Raw genomic sequence first — 23,471 nt, forward strand, 5'->3', positions numbered from 1 at the left:
TCAGCACATTAGCGTTTTTAACACATTCCTTTATGCACCCGAGAGACCATGTGAGAATGTGTTTCTCATAGTCTGAAAATCACATGTAGAGAAAATGAGACGTCTTTGTTAAGATGAAAGGTCGCCAGAAAAAATGACATGGAGAGAAAACAGCTGATTAGCCCTCTGCTATGTCATCTATCTGTCATGGAGCAAAGGGAGCAGAGGGAGACTGAGTGATTTAATTAGGAGCGGACCGCCATTAACAATGGATGAGTGGAACAGCTATGTACTGTATATCAAAGAACTTTTTTTTTTGCCAGATGACAGAAAGTGAAAGAAATGCATGAAAGGAGAGGACGGATGTGACTAATTGTGCAGGAAGTCGGAGAAGAGTTGTACTGCAGTTCTGTGACATCCTGTGTTCGAAAAGAAAGGGTTACAGGCAAACTTTTTAAACTTTTTAAAACTTGGGAAAAGTACAGTATGCGTCAGACTGAGAATGCGAGAGAGGAAAAATGGATAATGAGGTCTGGGAAGAAAAGAAAAAGGGGACAAGCCGAGAAAATGGAGAATGGGACTGAGGGTGTAAGAAAATAAGATCGAGAGGGAGAGCGGGAGAAGACAAGGACGTGATCGAGGGCCGAAAGAGACGAGAGAGAAGGGACGAGGAGAAAAGAAAATGGAATATGAAGATAAGATTAGTGGCTACATATTTGAAACAACGCACACGCTCACATGTACAGTATACGTGAAACACACACACACATTTCACCAATCCCTTGCCTTCTTTCTTCACAAAGGTATTCATCATTGTTCTGTGTGCACAAATCATTTCTGACAAGTTTTCCAAGAATGACAGCTAAATAAAAACACTCAAAGTGTGATTTTCTTGTTGGCAGAGGTAGTTCATGCATCCATATTGAAATCGGATCTGCTTTTTTTTGTCATCACTTAAGCTTTCACATCAAAGACTAAAACTTAGAATAAATTCTGTATTTACAACAGGCTTTAAATTAATTGACAGTACATGACTCATCAGTTGTTTCCAATCACAGCTCAGTGTTCCTTCTCGTCGGTCTGTTCCCGGTGTGATCCAACACTCTTTTTACCCTCTCCGTGTCTTCCACTCCTCTCCCACCTCCTCTCTCTCTTTTGCCTCCACCCTCTCCATGCCTCTTCTATTTTCACCTGTATCCACAGGCCATGTGTCTTCAACTGACGGAACACAGACCCGTGTGAGCTGCAGATCACAGCTCAGGTGCTTTCTATGTGACAGCTGAAAAAACCTATTTGGAGCTCATCACTCTTTTGTTAAAAAGTTAGAGCAGAGCTTTCCAAGCCTTCTCTACACATGATTCTGTCTTCATGGCCAAACACTCCAGTGGCTGCTAAGAAGTGTCAAAGTATCATGATAATTCTAGTATGGTATATTTCTCCTTTAAAATATGTCACTGAGGGGCCTTCCACTATATACAATAACTATATATAACACATTTAGCATCGGGCTGTCACTATTTTGTATGTTAAAAATGGAGCAGTCATCTGTGTTGTTGACACAGTGATTGCAGGTGGTTAAGACATGAAAGCTTTTGTATTTAAAGAAAAGAACCGTCTCTACAATTAATTAATTCTTATCTCTGTCCAACTCATTGAATGGTGCAGGGTTTTAAACATAAACATTTATTATGGGGCTTTTTATGCCTTTAGTTTTAGAGATAGGACAGTGGATAGAGTCAGAAATCAGGAGAAAGAGAGTGGGGAACGACATGCGGAAAAGAAGCCACAGCCCGGATTTAAACCTGAGCTTCCCGCTTGGAGGAACATAGCCACCACATTTAACATGCAGTAACCCTAATTTGTTTTGAAAATTGTTCTTTTAACATGTGAAATAGAAACGTAGTGAGAGAAGAGTGACTGTGAGACAATCAGGACCATTGAAATGAAAAGGAAAGAGAAAAGGGATGAGATTGAGTTGATGATGAAGAAAGAAGACCAAAATAGAGAGCACAGGAGGCACAGAAATGTGAAAGACAACAAGAGTGAATAGCACATTGAGAGTGAGATATTAGCGGACTGATGCAGAGAAGTGCAGGAGGCCCAGAGACAAAGTGTCCGAGTCTTTGCTTTCCATGCTGTCTTCAAAACCCAGAGGCAGAATGGGTTGCAAATTCAAAACCATGCAACATCAAAAACCCATACAAATGTCCAAAAAAGATACAAGGAATTGTGTTTCAAAAGAAAACAGGCTGCCAACCAAATGCATCAACAGCAAACACATGGACAAAGTAAAGAGAAATATGAACAGACCCAGAAAAGTTATGCTAAATCTCATCAATCATTTAGCATAACTTCTGTCTCGCGGAAACCATCTCAACAAATTTGTGTCAAGTTTCACCAAAAGCAGGGTTATTTTTGTGTGATTATTGTGTGACGTCATTCTCTCTCACTCTCTCCAACCTGGAGATCATCTGTCATGATGACATGCACTGCTTTTCTCTTGCATTTATTTTCTGAGTCTGTACGTTTTTGAACGCATCATATAAGTATTTTCAATCTCTGAGAGATTGGCTTTGCAGGCCTTTTTTTTTCTCCCTGTGATAGTGCATTGTTTGCACCATATTTAAGTTTTCGCAGTTCTTTTGAACTTTTGTATCTCTTTTTGGATTCACATTGATTCTCAATTTGCAGCTCGTTTCTCCGAAATGATTTTTTTTTTTGTGCCATTGCAGCACATTTGCCCTTCAGCTCTCTCTCTCTTCTTAAATGAACTTTCAAGGAAAGACTATTTGACAAACTTTTAGCCAAATTAAACGCACAATTAGGTTTACACACATGTATATGGATGTAGAACAGTGGACGTGTCAGTAGTCAGAGGTACACAGGGTTTGTACCAGGGGCCAGCATTTACACACAGCCTAATATGATCGCTGTGTCCCATTGATTTTGCACCTCCCCTGCTTCACTGCTCTGGGAGATTGGCTTACTGATGTTACATTTGACTGCCAAATGTTGCTGCTTGGAGGGACCCCTCCTTATAATATGACTGCGTGGGCATGGAAGACTCCGTGAATGTGTGTGTGTGTTGAGTGTGAGCCCTTCGCTCCGATGCCCTGTATTAGTATTCAACCCTTTCTTCTTTTCCATATTTTACAGTGTAACAGCCTGGAGTTCAAATACACTTATTCATCCCCAAACAAAAGAAGTCCAAAAAGCACACTTCTGTTGGAGTCACAAATAATCCCAAAGGATGTTTTCCCGACCTGATCTCTGTTGGGATTTCACAGCAGAGCACTTAAAGAATAACATATGTTACCTTGTAAATATTTTTCGAATAACCATCTGATAATCACACCTCCCACTACAAAAATATGAATTATTTTGTCTTCAAACATAGCACTGAAACCCTCAAAATTTGTATTTGTAACATAACTATAGGGAACAGTTGAATAAATGAATACAACACACTCTACCTCCCCAAGTCATTTAGTCTGGGTATACATCTAGGTATTTTTTCCTTTAGGTGATAGAGGCTGCTTACGAGGGGGAACAAATTCACACTTTTAGTAGACACTAATTGAAATGATTTTCTTGAATGAATGAATGACAATCTTTTGAGAAGAGAGTACTATATTGAAGTTCTTAAATGCTGACTTTGTTAAAGTTGAGTATCGAGGTTTTTTTCAGAAATAAGACGCATGATTAAGTGACATATTTAGAACTTGTTTATTTGCATTTTTAACTGTGTTGTTGTTGTGCAGTAAACCTACAAAGATAAATCAATGTCAAAGTAAAATTTGTTATATGCTTTAACCATTTTTAATTCTTTACATGTGGACCGCCATCCTTGAGGAGACTGAATAAAAGAAAGCTATATATAGTTTATCTTGTGTGTGTGTGGCTTTGTTTAAGGATGAACAGTCCTGTCCTCTCTCTCAGTAATAATTCTATTGGTAAGCACAGCAAGATAACCTTTTCGTTATTTGTCAGCTCTGAGGGCTGTCGTCTCAGCTATAGTGTGACTATATTAGATGGTAACAATTGAATTATTAATTGTGTAAACATAGAGGGGTGTAATTGTCTGGCCCTATCTCTCTCTCCCTGCTGTGGACTGATGTGGAAATGAGCTCTAGTATGAGTCACTGAGATAATGAGTGGAGCTGAGGGAGGGAGACAGAGAAAGAAAGAAAGTGGGGATGAATAGAAAAGGTAAAAGGAAAGAGAGAGTATAAAGAGAAAGAGGAGGAAGAGGAGAGCAGCTGTGTGTGACTCTCTGAGGGCTTGTGTAATCTTTAAAATCATCCATAAGGATGTAAGTACATATGCCTCAATTAAATATTTACTTTCCTCTTTGTTCTGTCATTCATGTGTTCACTCATAAGAAGGCTTTTGAGGTGTACGTCTTTGCATGTTTCGCTTACCTCCTCTCCTGTTGAGCTTGGCATACCCAGGTGCGTATCCGTTGGAGAAGACGGACGAGCTGGTGAAGGCTGTGTGAGGAAGAGGAGAGGCCAGAGCTTCATCACACTTCTCTGTGGAGAGGGGAGGCAGAAGAAAGAAAGACAAAATAAGACAGGATCAGGGAAAATAGTCAAAAAGAGGGAGAGAAAATTGGAAATGAAGACGGAGGAGGGAAAGAAAAAAGGTAATGTCAGCGTATTTTACGATAAAATAGAACATGAATGCTCAACATACACTTATCTAACTAGTTCAGTGGAGTAGTTCAAATAGTTCACAGTACTTCTAAACCACAAGTATATTGAATGTCAATACGTGAGTAAAAAACACTTAACATCTCCGACATTGGATTCAAGTACTCTCAGCTTTAAATATAGTCATTTTTACACGGTTTCTACAAGATAGTCGCTCACAGGAGAGGAAACATGTATAAATTGAGGTTGAGGGAGAGTAAGTCAGCCTAGAATTCGCAACCTTAAGGTACATCCTAAAACATACAGCATGATAACGTCTCTGTGTAAATTGTCAGTAATCCTGGTCTTGGTAAATTCTAAGCTTGATCCAAAGGCAACTGGACTTGGTTGAAGGTTCTTAAAGACGTTTCGCCTCGCCTGTGAAAGGCTTCTTCAGTTCTGGATCTGAATCTGTTTTATGAACTGAAGGTCACTTTTTGGCGGCGAGGTGAAACATCTTCACGATCCTCAACCAAGTCTAGTTGCTATTGGATCGAGCTTCGACTACACCATGACAAGCACTTCGGCCTCGACAAGATACATTAAAAAGCCCACCAAAAAAAATGATCTTGAAAAAAAGAAAAAGCTCCGAGGATCATGCATTTTAGGCTTCATTCATACAGAAGAAGCCAGGGGAGGATTTTTGACGAATGAAGGTTAAAAAGAAGTTATAATTAAAATTGTAATGTAAATACAACAACTTAACAATGGCCACCCTCCATTACCCATTAATAAAGTCATGCAGATGTGGGTCTAAATACAACTTCCAATGGACCAACGTCTTAAACCAGTCAAAGAAAACGATCAAAATACCAACGCTGGCCAACCTGACTTCAGTGTAAACTCAGTTTTCTTGCACTCAAAAAAAGTGACTATGGCAGTAAGTGTTTGAGACACTCAAAAGCAGCAAAAATCACCTGGCAGAAATAAAGCAATACATTTTCCTGACACAAACACACACACACACACACACACACACACACACACACACACACACACACAAGCCCTCTCAGTTCTCTCAGCACATTAGGTTTCACGCAGGGAGAAATTGTGAATGGTCTGTCAGGCCAGGTAGAGGCAGTCAATAGCTCTCTGTCATACCCCAGCATGTGAGTGAATGTGTGTGTGAGTTGGGTAGAGTCAGATTTAGAAGGAAGAGTATTGTTTGTGCCTCTGTGCACACGTGCAGTTCACTCACTGTGGGTGAAGCTGTGTTACTTTGTTGGTCTGTTGACTTTTTTGCCTTATGTCACAGTGTGGACACCCAGAGAAAAAAATGACATCATCAAAGCCAGATAATGTACAGTATGTTTGTGCAAAAATGTGTGAAGAGAAAATGTTCTGCCGCCTCCTCCCATATAGGCAAGGTCCATATTTTACACCATTGCCTGGTTTGAGGGGATATACACACACTGACACACAAACTCCCCAATCACACATACGCACAAAGTAATAAGGTTGCAGGCACATTGACCTTGCACTGGTGTTGTAGGAAACTCCATTAGCATGCATTAGGTGCACTCACAGGTTTACAGTACTGTTATGATAATGCGTTATGAGGATTCACTTCAGTGTCTTTAGCGGTAGGCGTGGTTGGTAGGAGGAGAAGCAGGGTCAGTACTGATGACACACCTGAGGTGGGGGTGTGGTGTGTGGTGGCTCTGTCTCTGTAATCTTTATCAGCAGCACCTGCGGAGGAGCCGGTGGGAATTGGTTTCGAGTCGAAGAGACGCCGCGAGGAAGACACGAGGACGCAGACACCTGAGAGACTGAATCTGAAGTAACGTTTGTTTTTGTTTCAACACTTCACGGCTGCTTTTTACACATGAACTAAACTGATATGAAAGAGAGGGCTGGCGGAGGAGATCGTTCCCCAAGTGGCTCCGTGGATCGGGCTGTTTGAGTGAGCTGGTCGCGGCACGTACGAGGTTCTTTGAGGTGAGTCACCTACACGCACCCCTCAAACAGACAGGACAGTTGCACACACATTCAGGTAAAGCAGGATACACACACTCACGTTTATGCAACATGTAAGGAGAGGCATTAAGTTACGGGCTTACTGGCCTTCGCGTTAGGCGCAAGGATAGCATTTAGCTGTGGGGCTGTGTGTAGCTTGTAACAGTACCTAGGAAAAACATGATATACACTGTGAAATACAGGGTTTCTCTACCCTTCATCTCTTGAAGATGAGTTGTCATCCAATTGTGCAGGCACGACACTCTGGCCATTGTCTTGACACCAGGCGGGTGGTTAGCGCTGTATCTGGTCTGACATTGGTCGTAATTTCCCTGGCATGAGGGATGGGAGATGGGGTTAAACATTCCCAATCCAAACGAAACGCTCCCACAGCGAAGCAGAAGAGGACTGTAGAGGGAGTATTGGAGTTCCCGAGACAAGAGGAGCTCATTAGGGGAAAGATGCGCAACCCAAGAAAGAGGAAAAACCCCAGTTAAAAATCATGCTCATCACTCTTTCACACTCGTCCGTGCTGCTTCTGTCTGAGTCTCCACATTATCTCTTTGCAATGTGCAGCACATTTCTAATATTCAAATTATATTTCTACAGGCCTCTCTGTGGTAAATTGCACTTTAGGGCATAGATTTGTTGCATGCTGATTGAAATCATATGTAGAGCAGTGACAAATAGAGCTAATTTACTTTTACGCCATGAAAAATGAAACTTATTTCTAGCCAGTGACATTTAACAGTTTCACCTAAAATTCAGTAAAGGACTTCATAAAATGTTTGAACTGAGCGTGCAGTTTGAATACAGCTATATAAAAGCTGGATTGTAACTTTGATGTATCTGACATTAAAGAAGAGGTCAGGAGCTCAGTAATTCAAACACGCTCAACTGAATTGCTTAGCAGCTTTTTGGAGACAATTTACAGTTATCAATAAATGCACTAAGAGGCTTTTTCATTCCAACTGGAAATTTCCACAAGTATCACTGTATATAATGCAAAGTTTCATTGAAGCAGGTTTACAAGCGCTCAAGCTCCTTTGAACTGAATTTTAATTATGGCCATATCAACAAAACATTTTCTGGATATTTCTAATCTGTGTGGTCTGGTCTTGATGACAGATGACAATAAAGAACCGAAGACAAAGAAGTGACATGCTGTATTTATTGTTGTTGCATTGAAGCGGGCATATTGTGACATGCTGCGGAAGAACAATTCAGCCTTTTGTTGCTTTGGAAGTCTATTTTATATGACCAGCTGCCACTGTCAGCGAATGTATTTTTTCAACTCAAGGCCTACGTTCAAAATTTCATTACAGTTATTCTACAGGCTTGAAAGTACTGGTTATAAATCAGGCATTGTGTTGTCTCATTTTAAAGCATCTTAAAATGAATGCCCCTTTACCAACAAAAGAGATAGACTGAAGTGATTTACTTCTTTGAGATGATGAAAGTTCATCGCCCAGCTTCCCCACAAAGGTATATGCTGTATAATTTTCCCACTAGGGGACCGCCTTTTTGATTCAGGTTCATCTTTAAAAGAGATCTAGAATCAAAGCCATCAATAATTCACTGATGCATCACAAAGCCACCTGGTGCAGCACACATACTTATCCTCTGTAATATTAAAATGGGTTATGTAAGAAAATCAATGAAACAATTAATTGAAGCACCACATGTTCCCTTATACAAACCCATACAAAAGATGCATGTAAGCATGTGCAGAACAGCTCAGTGTCACTGGTTTGTGAAAAAGGTAAACAAATTCATGGATGCAGCCCTTTTGGTCATAATGTGAGATTGCAGCTGCTGATATTTGCCTGTGTGTCAAGTGCAAAGTAAGGTTCTGTATGTTGAGGAACTTTAGCACAAGGAAATGACTTCAATATCCAAGTGCAAATGTCAGCCTATTCCCTGGAGAGAGAGAGAGGTGGATATAGTTTTACGCATGATGGTGTGATATGAGAGGAGAAACATGAATGGGCAGTAAGAAGGCTGGAAGAGTGAGATAGATAAGGTGAAATAAAATAAGCAAGTGAGGGAGAAGATAGGTGGTGGGAGCAGAAGGGAGATGGCTTCCTACCAAAGCCTTCTTAGTGACGTTTCCAGCGAGGTAAATAACCTGGGATGTGGAAAAATAGCAACCAAGAGATGTGTTAGCCGGCTGCCACCATTTGGGACCAGAGCCATGGATAGACGGGGTTTGGCCTGTTCAAAGGGCTTCACATCTCTGCCACATCTCTGGAGCTGAAGGGAACTGGACACAGTTAGAGGGGAGACATTTATGACATCCTAAATGTCAGTTGGCATAAAATCACAGATTTCAGCCATAAAACTAAATGTTGCGATCCAGGATGAGGCATACTGACACATGAAAACAGCGAGGGACAAACTCCTTCAATGGACATGTGCATCATTTTCCATAGAGAAAAAGAATCCTGACCTTGTCAGATTAATCCAGTCAAGACAGATGGCTGCCTACCAATGAGTCTGGTTCTGCTCAGTTTTGCCTCACCAATATCGCCAATTGCTTCCTAATTGGTGGATTAATGGTTGGTAACTCAATAAGATTATAATGTAGACATGCTCTATATTTTAAGTTTTAAGAGATCACTATTTCGTATTGTTTTGGGCTATACAAAGTAAAATAATTTGATTGAAGCACTTAGCCCTTACATAATTCATATTTTAGAAATGGAGAGAGAATGAAGTTGGAGGAACTTTTGATGCAGACTACTTTAAACCCTGGTGGCCATTTTTAACAATAGGGCCAGGAAGTCAGTCAGACAGTAAGAATATTCAGTGTTCTTGACCAGACTGCCCAGCAGACAGCGATAAAAATACACACAACTCTGTTCTTTTTTTAACACCTATGGAGAGTTGTGGTGTGGTGCTGTCAAGTCTGTCCTCACAACAAGACTGAACACTGAAGTTTGGGGACTGGAGGGCTTTTTTTTTTTTCTAGACTCAAGTCATGAACACTGTGGAAGCTGTCAAAAGTGCCGACAGCTGCATAGCGATACAGTCTGACTTTTCAAACTGCCAGTGAGTGGGCGACTCTCCGTCTGTGCATGCCTCTCTCTGGTGTGGCCGGTAGCCTAACTGGACTATACCATTTGGTACACATTCCTGTTTCGCTCAATCTGGAGCAGACTGGAGCAAGAGAGGGTCTTTCACTAAATTGTGTTTGCTGCTGTAGAGAGCCTTATGTAAAATGTATCAATCTCATTTATTTCTGTTTGAGAATCTTCATTAGTCTACCAGAGGTTTTCATCTACAGGAGGTCAACAAACCATTAAAAGCCATTGCGATACAGTTTAAAAAATATGCTTTCAAACAGGAATTAAGGCAACAGTTTTTCACAGGGTCACAGTGAAGAGTTTAGAAAACACTTTACAAGCACTTCACTAATTGGAAAGCAGATATATGCGTGTTGTCCTGCACACCTGGGATTGCATGACAGCAGGTCCCTGGTGGGCTTCACAAAGTGGTATAGGACACAAGTTAACAGATGTTTCGCAGCGCAGAGAAGGCCTCATTAATTGGCAGTACAGATGGTGGTCCTACAAGAGCATTTGGCGACACACAAAAAAACGCAGAATATGCATGACTCATAGAATGACATGAGATAATTATGGACACTTCAACAGGTCAGGTGCTACAATTTTAATCTATAAAGAATGTCTTTTTTTTAAAAGTGTGTTCTACAGTATCAGTGTGGTCCTGTTTTCACGAATAGAAGGATGCAAACAGACACCAATGGGAAATGTTCACTCTACTGCCCAAGGTTCCACATCGTTTCCCTGAGGAAAGTATGTTGGTGCATGTCAAGAAATGTGGTAATATATATAAAAAACAAAGAAGACAACTTCTTGAGTAAAAAATGTTAATCACACTGGATTATACAAGTTTTCGGTGAAAGACATGCATTCAGCACAGTTTTAAAAACTCAGGAGTACACACAATGTCATTTGGTGAGTTACACTGAACATAGACATGACGTGACATCAACATCATGATTATTTCAGAGAAGAAAAAAACGAATGAGCATTAGTGTGATCTACTATCTATCAAAAATGGCTGTGTGTTGTAGACCTCAAATTACACCTAATTAGCATATGTTGAGACCAGATAGCTCTTCTATCAAGTTTTCCTGCCAAGTTTCTATGGAAACCTAGAATGAACAAAACTGGATAAAGTGAGAGCCTTGTCATTCTTCACAAATGTGGCAGCCACTACAGAAGAATGAAGGGATGGCAATCATCTGGACCACAGTTGAAGCCCACTCAAGTTTTTTTTTTTTTTTCACACAGTAACCCAGAGGGAAATTGAATTACACTTATAAAAAGAAGTACGCTTTTCTATGAGGAAAACAGTCTTTCCTTGCTCTTTTTTTAAAGGAAATCTTCAGACTTAGGTTCACTGTTGGTCTCTAAATGAGTTGTTTTTCAGCTGAGCTCTGAGAGGAAGATGAGTTGCTTCCCCCCCAAATCTCTCTCTCTCTGTTTGGAAATGTACAAAGAGTGTGTGCGTGGATTCCCTCTAACTTAGCCTCGGGGTGAGCAACCTTGTTATTATATTCTCTATCTTTTCACAAAAATAGTATGCGTTTTCTCCCCCCCCGTTTATCCACCTTTTTTAAATCTGCTTTGTTGGTTTATATTTTAGGGTGTATTTTAGGATGTGATATTACTTTTATCCTCCTTATTTGGAGATCTTTTATAAAACAACAACATAGATTCTTCTCATGCTGCTCATTTAGTCAATACACTTTCAGTCTGGCTCATTTTTCTTTCAAGCACCCCATCCTCTGCCTTTCCTCGGCCACTCTCCAACTACCCAAAGACACTCTCAGGCATGCCATCTCTTTGCTAGAGCTGTCTGGTAAGCCTCACGAACACAAGAAAAACTGAAACAACATCAATGCTTGACAAGCTTATTTTGTGCCTCGTTGTTAACTAATGTTGGCCATATTTAATCCTGCCTGAAGACAAAAAACGTACACTCAAACTGTGTTGCATTCAAATACACCAACCATTACAACCCTCAGTTAGTGCTTTGTGAGTTGTTTTGCTATGTTGGATTAATATTTCACACCAAACATTTGGTTTCGACAGACATTAAAGAACACTCAAAGCCACTTTTCACCAGAGTGACAGCTGGTAGAATATCATTCTAATTTACATGATTTACATGATACTTCAGTGGAAAGAGAGCTCTCAGAAGTCCTGTCATCATGAGGCAGTGGCTTCCTCTCTTCAATCAAGTCCTCGCAGTCAGTTTGTACCAGTTGTACCAAACATTGGCCAACACTATTTCAGTTTGTCCAGTCATCCGGCCATGGACCCTCCTCAGTCTAACACTCAGTTAGCCTGCCCAGCTCAATAAACCCCTCCTGGGCCTGCTGAATAAGTTCATCTATTATTCATCGTGGTAATTGAAGAGCTGCTCAAGATGACTGATTGTCAGTGTCACTGGTAATCCATGGAGCTTTGGGCTAGTTTATGGATGGTCTGTGGTGACAGGATTCCCCCTGGTCGGACTCCTCTGATAGCTTTTGAGTCAGTTGTGGAAAGAAATGTTGGGCAGATCGATACACACATATTTAAAAAATAGGAGAAAAAGGGTTTTCGAGGGATAAAACTGGTTCTTCCAAATTACACTGAACGTAGACATGACGTTACAAATTACAGTCACGGCCAATGAAAAGTGACAGGCCCATTGCGGTCACTTAGTCCTTGTTGAGCCGGTTTTACTGACTGATGTGATTACCAAGGTTGCATTCAATTAGATTTGGTCATGTGTACATGCAATAATTGCAGTGTTGCTTCAAATGGGAGGGAAACAACAGTTTGTATAAGCTGTTGCATGGCATGACGTTTTCCTACATTTATAACTAAATTGTAGTGTACATGTTTATCTCTTAATTACCACATAAATATAGTCCTATAGTTAATCCTCACAATGTTTTTGGATTGTAAATTTGTTTCAAGTTCTAGCAATCAGAACATGAATCAACACAACCTGCAAACTTTTCTCAGAGCTCATCTGCCGATTTTGTTTTACTGGATTTCTCAAGAAATATAGTAAAATGTCTTGAATAATTTTTCATGTAATCTATATGATTTCTCGAGCATGAACACTTTTAGTTATAATGGAGAAAAACATTCAATTTGTGTTTCGAGCTTTTCAAGTCTGTGTTGTGATCTTGCAAGGTTAGGCTGTAGTGGTGGCAAAAACAGCATGGGAACGTTACACACAAAGTCAGGCCATTATATTACCAACATGTTCAAATATTGAAAATACAATAGAACTAAACTGAATATGATGATTTAATATGAATAAGTTGTTGAAAAGGTTTTCTCTAATACATTTTTGCACAAATAACACAAATAAACTGACCTAACATTACCTGCTCACAAATACCCTCCAGCTAACTCTAAATATTGGAGTTCTTCCCTCACTTGCAGAGTTTAGGATTTTTAGTTTTTAGCCACTTTGTGTTGCGAATTGTAAGTGTATAAAATTGATCTCAATTGTTTTAGTAATTGATTATCAGTGTTTTTTTTCCCTTGTTTTAAATGTGTTTGTAACCTTGATGGCATCAGAAATGAGGGAAACCTCAATGTCCTTTGGAGAATAAATAAAGGTTTGACATGATGTCAGCCTATCAAAACACCACTTGAACAAGTGTCACTTCATCAATGAAACACAGTGAGATAGAAAGACTCTGGAGCAGTTGCTGTGAGCGATCACCTCCAAAATCTCTGGTTAAAACGTTGTATGCAAATCTGTGTAATTGTCATTAAGAAAGGAGTTCAAATAAAACTTGCATATCAGTGAATAAGGCTTTTCTCTTTCACTCTAGAGCAAACAACAACTTCATCACTACCTCATCACTCTGCTTTTTAAGTCTCTCTCTGGCAATGTGCTTGGCTGTTTGATCAGCCCAATTGGTGCCAGGTCGGATCAGTTACAGCTGCCTGATTCAGTGAACTCTAAAGCACGACTGTCCTGCTCAGAGCTGCATGAAGCAGAACCTTCTGTCCCTCCCTGATACACTCCACCTTCCAAAGCGACTGTAGTGTGTTTGAATGTGTGCACAGGTATATGTGTGTGTATTGAGATTGTGCAAAAAGGAATGAACGGTCCAGATTGACAGAGAGAAAGAATGACTGCAAGGGACAGCAGGCAGAGATAAAAACAGCAAATTAAAGACAGAGAGAATTAGATGAAGTTTTTATCCATCTCGTGTAGCCGATAGTTACAATGATGCAAGCTTAAATGGCTCAGATGATAAACGTGCTAGGTGTCATGAGGAAAAAATCTGTACATGAAAGTGCATGGCAAATTTGCTTGACAGATTTTATTTCATCTACACGCGAAACCTCTATGCAATTAGCACCTGATTAACGAAGTGAGTAGCTCATTACACAATCAATGACTGTGAATGACTTCCACTCGCATTCTTTGAGTCAAGGAGGGTTCAAAAGATCAGCATGTTGAGAAGAGAAAAGAAAAGAAACACAGTGACTCTATAATGAGATAAAATGATTAGAGAAGAAAACAACATCAATTATTTTGCTTTCTAAATGAGGTTAGTGGAAATCATTAAATCTTTCAAGGAAGCATCAAAGGGAAGTAATGAGACCTTTAAAATTAAAGGTCTGTTTCACTAGAACAGTGGTTCCCAACCTGGGGTCCGGGCCCCCCTACTGCTGCTCTGAAACAAATGTCCAGATAAGAGCTAATGATAATGACAGAAATCCTGTTTGAGACTTTTGTTTGACGTGTCTTAGATGTTATAGTTTGACATGTCCTATCTGTAAGAGGAGGCAATCTTTAAGGCCTTTTCTGCAGCCAGTCAGTAGGGGGAGCTCCAAATGTTTTCGCTTTATTTTTGGGGATGCTGTGTAATTATTTTTATACAGTCTGGTTCAGAGGTGGATCAACATAGTAGTGACAACAAATGCTGTTGAGCAATACAACGTTTGTCTTATAAAATAAGAGTGCAATAGACAAAAGGCATCAGCAACTCAAGAGAGAAAAAACTTGAACACATTTTTGTATTATAACTGTCCTCTGTTCTTCTGTTCAGACACTTTCTAATGAAAGTATGATATTCTTCTGTTCTGTACATCTTTAGATATGTTCTTTGTGTGCCATCGTTGAGAATCCAGTGGAGGATTGTTCCATTAAAATTCAATTCCCATCTATTAAATTGCATTTTTTCTCCTTTGTCAGAAATAAGGAATACAATGACCAAAAATAAAATAATGCATCACAGGCCCACTGTGTTTTTTTTATCACAGAAATGAGGTTGTTATACAAGGCTTGTAACAGCAGAGGATTATTAATTATTTCCCATGGTTCCTCAGGTGGGAATGGCTTTAATTTCAGAGTCCATTAAAATACCATCACACACAGTCCATAGAGGGATTGTGGGATCTGGCTTATTGGTTAGAGGGTATATCGGTATCAAAGGAGCTCAAACAGAAACACAGATGCAAGGATTGTGTGTTTCAGAATGATATTTAATAAGAAAGGTCAGAAAACACAGAGTTAGTCAGGTCTGAGAACCCTAGGTGGGAACCAAGTACTGTTCTATATGGTTCAATATTAAACTTGGCATCTTCAGACTTTTAACTGAGATGCAGACATTTTACAGGAAATTAAATAATTCAAATACTGGCGCCTTTTATCTCTCAACATCCATAACTGTCTCAAATATCAAGATGTCTATACACAAACACATTGTAAGGAGAGGTACAAATGTTGAGGCGAACACACACTAACACACAAACACGCACATCATCTTAGATATCACATGATGTGTTAAACTGTCTCGAGGAGATCATAAATATGGCAGAACTACAATGATCTAGTTTAACTCAACACAAATGTTTGCCTGAGTGTACATGTGGGCAATATGATTTAATGAACGATTTGGAAGTATTTCATCATTATTCCCAAGTGTACAACAATATGATGAAGGAAGCGTGGCATGGGGTAATAAACAGAGATATTAAATAATAAAACATGCTGAGTGTTTCCATACCCCCCACTGTGAGCATCTGCACCATGGCTCACTATCAGAGCAATCAGTTGATCCCTGCCTGTTGGTCTGAATGGGCCTCAGTTATTACTCTAACACAAGTCAGGCAGCATTGGAGAGCCTCTCTGTGCCCTCCTGTGCGCTCATAAAGATGATTTGCTGCCAGTCTGGCAACTGAAGCCCATAATATCTCTCCCTCCACTGGCCCGCACACCTATGTCAATGCTGAAGTCGGCCATGCTGAGAAACAACATGTTCTGACTGGCAGTAAAAGACAAACAGGGAGAGAGGATGAGAGAGGGCAAACGAGAAACAATAAATGTATTCAAATGTAAAATGCTAAATGTAGTATTAATATTCTTCCACAGATGTGCAACAACCATACCATATTACCCTTGCTAAGAAGATCACATTTTGTTGTGAAGTCTGGTTGGGGTTACAGAAATGGGTTATGAGGAGCGGTGGAAGAAAATTGGGCAAACGGGTTAAAGTTTTCTAGAGGCTGGCTGGTCATGGTGAGACCCCTCATTAAATGGACATTAAATTGAGTCTCCAAACTTTCTGAAAAGTAAATATCTTTCCATCCATCATCATCTTACTGAATCTAAATATTTTCATAAAGACATATTAAATCTATTATGATTGAGGTTATGAAATCTTACAGTAGCAAAAGTTAAAAAAAGAACAAAATGTCAGGATTGAGCTAAGAGTTATTACTCCAATTGGCCTAGAGGTGAGAAAACAACAGTTTTAGTCTTAATAAAGATAAATATATGTTTTATATGGTTATATAAGGTACAGTATTTATAAAAGTCAGAAATGTCAGTGAACCTCTCTGCCTTTCCGTTGGTCTCTACCTGTTTAAATGATTCCTCTGTATATTCTATATTCATAATCATATCCACTTGCCTGAGTTTGTGTGGGCAGTGGCAATTCTGGAGTTTACTGGGGCCCTAGGCAAAAGGCACAATTGGGGGGGGGGGGGCCCTCCAACCAATGTTCAACAGATTGTCAGATTGGGCCCCCTTGCAAAGGTTCCTACCATCACTGCATGGTCTGGGGCCCCAATCTGTTGCCTGCCTTGCCTGTTGACAAGCAGGGTCTCTGTGTGTGGGAATACTGGGAGCGTTAGGTTTAAAGAAAAGTAGTGCCTGTGGAAAGGATCTTCTCAGGGTAATGTGACAGTTAAAATATTAAACTGAAAAACTTAAACTGCAATGTATTATGTTAGGTGAGACTTTATCTCCAAACGGGGCAGCACTGACCGCAATCTATATTGTAACATTGATTGCTCCATTACCTCATACAACGCCACTTCATGTCTTTATTTATGAGTTATATGGCTACAATCTGAAAATAAAATGAGCCTCGTAAAACATCAAATAATTTTACATCTACAAATACTGAAATAGATAATTTCCTTACCTAGATACCTTATACTCAAAATATTGATCTCCTGAAATGGAGCAACTGTGTATTGATTGGCTCTAAGGCTTTAATGATTACAAATATCTTCGTTGACATTTTTGTGTTTGAATTTTGAATAATTAAAGTCCCAGACACTCTCCACACTGGACTGAAGTTGAATGAGAAACTCAAGGAATTATTTCCACCAACTAAAGCTAGTAAAAACAGCGCTATTTGACAATTACAGCAGTGAATGAGAGTTTCAGTGCCAGGAGTTGGATACATTTTTTTTGTTAGCCTTGATGCTGACTGAAAAGGCACGATCACATTTGACAGCCTGGTGGTCTACTCAGACAAACACTGTCCTTCTAATAGAGGAAGGCCTCTGTCATCAGGCCTCTGCAACGCTAACGTGTCCTCGAGCAGAATAATGAATCCCACACAAGATTTCTGGCTGCCGCACCACAGCCGACCCTGACCTTTGAACCATATCTATCTGACTCATTTATCATCAGCCTGAACCTTAAAGAATAAGTAACTGTGAACTGCTGAGCAGAGTGAAGAGTCACTATTGGTGATTCAGCTCTTACCCTACAAGAAACCTGTTGGCATTTGATTCTGGGTAGGCAGAAAGGGAACAAGGAAGGCACGGATGATTGTTTGATAGCTTGTATAATAGCTTGTTTGGAGCAGATGTACTGCACACAAACAACAAAGAGAGACAGAAAGGAAAAAACAAAGGAGACAGTGGTAAGTAGAGAAGAAGTCTTTGAGAGAATAATGTAGAGGAGAGCAATGTAGAGACAGAAAAGCAACAATGGGGAGTTATATAGAGAAACAAGACAAGAAGAATAATGTATTTGCATTATCAAAGTAGGAGAAAATGTCTGGGTAATATGAGTTCAGTCTGAGTCCACTTTAGAAGGGGCAAACTGATGAACAGCAGATGAAGGAACACAGTAACAGTGCACAATTTAACCACTAATGCACTTACATGTACAGTATGCATGCTAAGGGAAGTCCAGCAGTAATTAGAGGTGAACTCTATTTGCTAAACGACCTTTAGCTCCAAGACCCATGCACGGCAGGATGACAAATTAGGGTTCTCTCACCCAGCCACGCGGGGCCTCCCTCAGGTTAATGGGAATCAGGGGGCTGAGCGTGTGTTTGGCGAGACAATGTATTCACTCCTGGGAGGGTGTATGTGTGTGTATATCTACCATCTGATGGAAACCCAAGCTGTGCTAAGCCCCTGCGGCTGTGATTCGCTAACAGGGATTTAGCATTGTTCTTTGTTTCAGGAATACCTGGCAGCATTAACCAGGAAATAACATTGCTCCTGCATGGCCGAGCAATCTAAAATGAGGGTTATGGTGGTTAGCTTTGTGCTGGGGAAATAAATCACTAACTCTGTTTGCTTTATACATTTGCTGCTAATGGAGAGGATTATCAATTTGTTTCTGGAACACAGCAGAGGAGTCGACGTGCTATGGGAAGGTTCGTTTTGGTTTTCCCACTCCTGTTTCTCTTTTGAATCTTTCTTCTTCTATTTTCAGATTCTATATTCCAATCAATATCGATGCTTTCTCCATCCCTGTGTTTCCGTCTTTCTCCTTTTTTTCTGACACTCTCTACCTACACTGTTCTCTCTCAGGCTTCCATCACATGGTAATTATTTTCTGAAGCAGGATATGGTGGAAATGGATCGGTTCTGAAGGCCACTGAAGAGGAAACAAAAGGACAATATGCTCAGTGGAGGAGAAGAAATGTGTAAGGGATGGAAGCAACAAAGAAAGTGACAGAAAAAAATGAGCATAGAATGTGATGGGAGACTATATAGGAAGAAGGAAAAATGTAGAAATGAATGGAAAGACAATTAAGATGTCACCAATATAATACTGGTTCCAGAGACAATAAATAATTAATGATTAACTGGTGCACACAAGTGAAGACACATTAATTACACAGCTCTGAGAACTTTCTCTGCTCATAGAGGTCCATCAGAGGGAACAGTTCACAATCACCTCAACTAATGCTGCAACCAAAGATTACCTTTTGGATAAGTTTGATGTCTTGCTGACTTAAAAAAATGTCCATCAAATTCTGTGAGATCATTTATTAAAAAATATATTATCAATATATTTCTATGTTGGCACTAATTATTAGGTATCAGACTCTACGCTTACCAAATCCAGCATGCTTGTAGTGTTTCTCATGCATTCACTTATTTGTGAGTCATGATTGTTGTTGGCTTTCTTGAGAAAAAAAAGGATGATGAGATACCCAGCTCTTTTATTCACCCAATCTATGTTCACCTGCTAAACTCAAGATGGCTAACTAGCTAGTTTCCCTTCTAACAAAATAGCTTTGCGCATAGGCTGAACAGCTTAGATATCTCCCAATTACTAACTTCTCATTATTCTCATGCATCAATCGCTTGTCCAAATATGGTCACTTCTAGCGCTGAAAAGACAACATGACAGGCAAAAATACTCAAAAGTCGATAAACCAATGAATGACATTGTCCACTATTTTTTATCAAGTCGTAGATTAATTTTCAAACAAGTGAATCGTTCATGGCTAATTATTCAAATGACTCATTCAGTGTTGGTTGTAGCCTTTTATAAAAGCTTTCCCCTTGCAAATCATTGAAAGGCGACTATAGTTATGAGAACTGCAGTATGGAACTATTTGGGTTTTATTCACAGCTCTACCTCAGCAGTCTTATTTATAACTCGACTTGAGTGGCTTTATTGGAAGACTGACAGCTTTGCTTGTCATCGGTTCGATGAAAGCAAAACTTGAAACCACCCTGTCTGAGGTTACACAAGGGCTACAAAAAATGCAACACAGAGCTCAGTCTGGTGAAACTTTCCTTCCACATTTGGTGAACCAATCAGTTTAAAATGTCCAAACTCGGCTGGACTTGGAGAAGGTCACAGATTGGTCCTGTTTGCTGGCAGGACTGTAACATTATGGGTCAGTGCAGTTATCCCCTGCTGTGATGTGTCAGTAGGAAAGCCTGCATGCATGAGCACATCAAGGCACGCCACGGTGGCACTAAAGTGAGGGCCAGCACTGGAAAGCACATTTGTCAGTTGAGTATGTGATATTATTGATCTGGGGCTATACAAAAAGAATAACTACACATACACACAAATAGAAGCACACAACACAAACCCTGTAAACACACTGATGCAATGTCAACGAAAGACCATGACAAGAGGTTTGCAGAGAAAACATTTTGCCAAAAGAAAACAAATTTAAATGTGTCAACGGTGAAAAAAGAGAAACAAAGAAACAAGAACAATACTTAAATACTGACAATGCAAGAATGTCAGCCTTTCATCTTTAAGAAGTTGTGCAGAGAATCTTTTTTTTTTAAACATATTACCTCGTTTTGTTCAAACTTTTTTGGTAATTAAAGATGATTAATTCAGAAATACCACTCCGAGGGGGAACAAAAGTGAAGAGTAGTTTGTCTCACTGCTCATTAGCTGTGCAACCATGCAATCAGCAAAACAAACACCATGAAATGGAACAAGGATTTTGAGTTTGAGCCGTTGAGAAATGGGACTAAATTATTAAAAAGAAGCAAATTACAGTTAGACTCACTAGTTCTTCTGTGATGAAAGGCACTTACGTCTCAACATTACATTTTTCTTTCTTAAGCAAACAAACAAATCTATGTTTAAAGGATGCTGTAATTGCTCTAGTGTTGCTGCTCTGTCATTGTCTCGCTGAGAAACAGAGAATATTTTTCAACGAGTTGCATGGCACATCATAAGCCTGCAACACTGTCCTGATATGTTTAGCCTTTTAATTAAAATTAGTCCCACTACACAACAAACAATAATTTCTCCCAGGCACTTTCCACATGGAAAAGGGCTTAAAATGGGTCCGCGTACGAAGTATAATTAATTTGCAGTAATTCATGTTGTATAATGAAACATGCCAGTTTAAGGGGTATTGCCTAATTTCATTGTCTGACTTGGCAAATGCACGTTGACTCATTCCCTCACAGCTGACTCAGCCTAATTTTGTTAACGCTTTGACTGTATTATTGTTGCTTTGAGCGTGGACCTGCAAAGCTATTCAACGCAGCTTGTTGCATTAGCCAAGTTGCCCAAATGAAAATTGAACCGCGGAAGTCGAAAAACTGGAAAAAGACACAGCTCGCGTTCAAAATAAAAGCTGCAAGTTTTGAATCACGTTTTGAATTGCTTTAGGTGCATTTAAGAGAACTGAGATGTAGGGCATATGATACCAAGAACTTTCCAATCTGCCGGACCTACATCAGTTGTTGGTTTTTTTGCTGACCCTTGCCTTGTCCAATCACACCTTTAAAACCCTTCCTAACATTCACTGCCCATAGATATCAAAATGTAGATAACTCACTCAACACTGCTGTTGGTTAGGCTACCACAATAAGATATAATCAGTTTTGAGCCAAAGAATATGACCTTCTGATTAGCCATGATTTCTAATGCAATATTCAGGCTCCCACAAAAAAGAAATCATAAGCCACACAGAGAGTAACTTGAGTTTATGCGTGTGGATATATAGAATTGGCAGATTTGTATACATGACAATGACACAATGAAAATCTCCTCAATAATTTTTCAGATAAAATAATAACAATTAGCACTTGTTGTACCTTTAAAAACCCATTATTTTGTTTTCTTAAATGTCTTCCTGCCCCTTAATTATGAGGCTTCTGCCTGAAGCTTTGTCATTGCCACTAGTAGTATCACTAGTGCTAATACTATCAGTGTTATTGGTGTAATATGTGATTTGATATCTTGTGCCTTTTTACATTGTGTGGCTGAAGTGGCATTCTGGGAATAATGTGCTGGTGGGTTGGTATAAGAGCCTTTGTATGTGGTATTGGATGTTTTGTGTTGGACCCCAAAGAAGTATTGAAGTATTTAAGTATTGAAGTTTAAGTAACCTCTGGACTTTTTTCAGAGTATCTTTTTTTTTTTGGCCATTCTTGTCCCTCATGGTATTTCACCTAGAATCCATATATTCACCACCCAACATGTACCATTCACAACATGATGTGACAGTAACAGGCAAGAGAGAGCAGGAAATGGACTGGGCATGTTTTAGCAATGAAAGAGGGGAGTGGCAAAGGTACAGCACGGTATGTTGACTCCAGGGAGAGTTTAGGAACTCAAGGTTCTCAAGTAGAATGTACAGACTGCAAGTCCCTGGAAAAACATAAATAAATAATACAATTGACTATTCTTTTGTTTTGTTTTGGGAATGCATCTCATGCACCTGAGTACCAGGGATATTTTTTCTTCCATGTCTATCTTTGTCAAATAATAGTAGACACTAGATAATAATCAAGTAATCAGCTTGCAACTTGAGTCATTGATTCATGCAGAGGTTAAACTTTTGTTTTAAAAATTCACTATATCCACACAAATCTAAACCAGAATATGGTTGTTATTCACTATCCTTTTTTATATAAATACAATTTTCCAACTTGGCCTATCTTCCTGGCATTGCTGCATAATGATAAGCATCCTATTATAAAAACAGGCCGAATTGCCTGCCTGCTGGAAATGGGCCAGTCAGCTGGTTCTGGAAACCATAACAATGAATTATAGCCTGAGAAATGTCATTCATATTGTCTGCCTCGGGTGTAAATGCACATGTTTTTTTAGTGCTCCAGTGTATGTAATGTGTTTGTATGTGTGTGTAGAAATATGTTAATCACATCTTTGGCATAAGCATCAATCATGGGAATATAGCCGCTGGTGAGAGTTTAAATACTGTCATTCTGCAGAGAGGGAAATAGGGAGAACATTTGAAATGTGCATTGATTTAACTTTAAAGAAGGCTACAAGGTAGAAATCAACTTATCATGCACTTAGTGTATTGCTTCTTGTCAGCTGTAGAAAACCTCAAATTCAAGAGTTGAGGGGAATATTTCAATCTATCCATCTATGTAGTTTTAGTAGACATCAATGCCAATGGTTTTACAAGGCTACTCTGCACTGCAGGGATGCAAGCTTAATGCTAATAGCTTACATGATGACAAGACTAGCATGCTAGTTTTTGGCAGTCCCTGTAAAGTTTACAATTATATCAATCTTAGTTTTTACTTATTAGCATGTTATCATTTGCCAATTAGCAACAGATGCAAAGCCAAGCTAAGTCTAATGGAAGTGTCATCAGCTTTCAAGATTTTGTTAATGATGTAATTTTATAATCTGGCAAATGTATAACAAAAACATAACCTACTCATTATTTTGATTCCCCACCTGCTTCTCACTTCGTACTGTACAATATGGGAGAGGATAAGAGCCACTGAAAATGTTTTTTTTTTGGTTATGACTTCTTTTTTTGGTTCTGAGATTAAAGTC

General features: G+C 39.5%; 1 protein-coding gene across 1 annotated transcript in view; it reads right to left on the reverse strand.

The window, feature by feature from the left end:
* LOC109999178 (contactin-associated protein-like 2) overlaps nucleotides 1-23,471 on the reverse strand; it is a 237,167-nt gene that overhangs the window by 138,033 nt on the left and 75,663 nt on the right. The window contains exon 2 of the mRNA XM_065948795.1: nucleotides 4,401-4,511. Coding sequence (XP_065804867.1) covers nucleotides 4,401-4,511 — 111 coding nt within the window. The remainder of the gene's footprint in view (nucleotides 1-4,400; nucleotides 4,512-23,471) is intronic.

Source organism: Labrus bergylta, chromosome 20 (assembly GCF_963930695.1).
Source record: "Labrus bergylta chromosome 20, fLabBer1.1, whole genome shotgun sequence".
Classification (NCBI taxonomy): domain Eukaryota; kingdom Metazoa; phylum Chordata; class Actinopteri; order Labriformes; family Labridae; genus Labrus; species Labrus bergylta.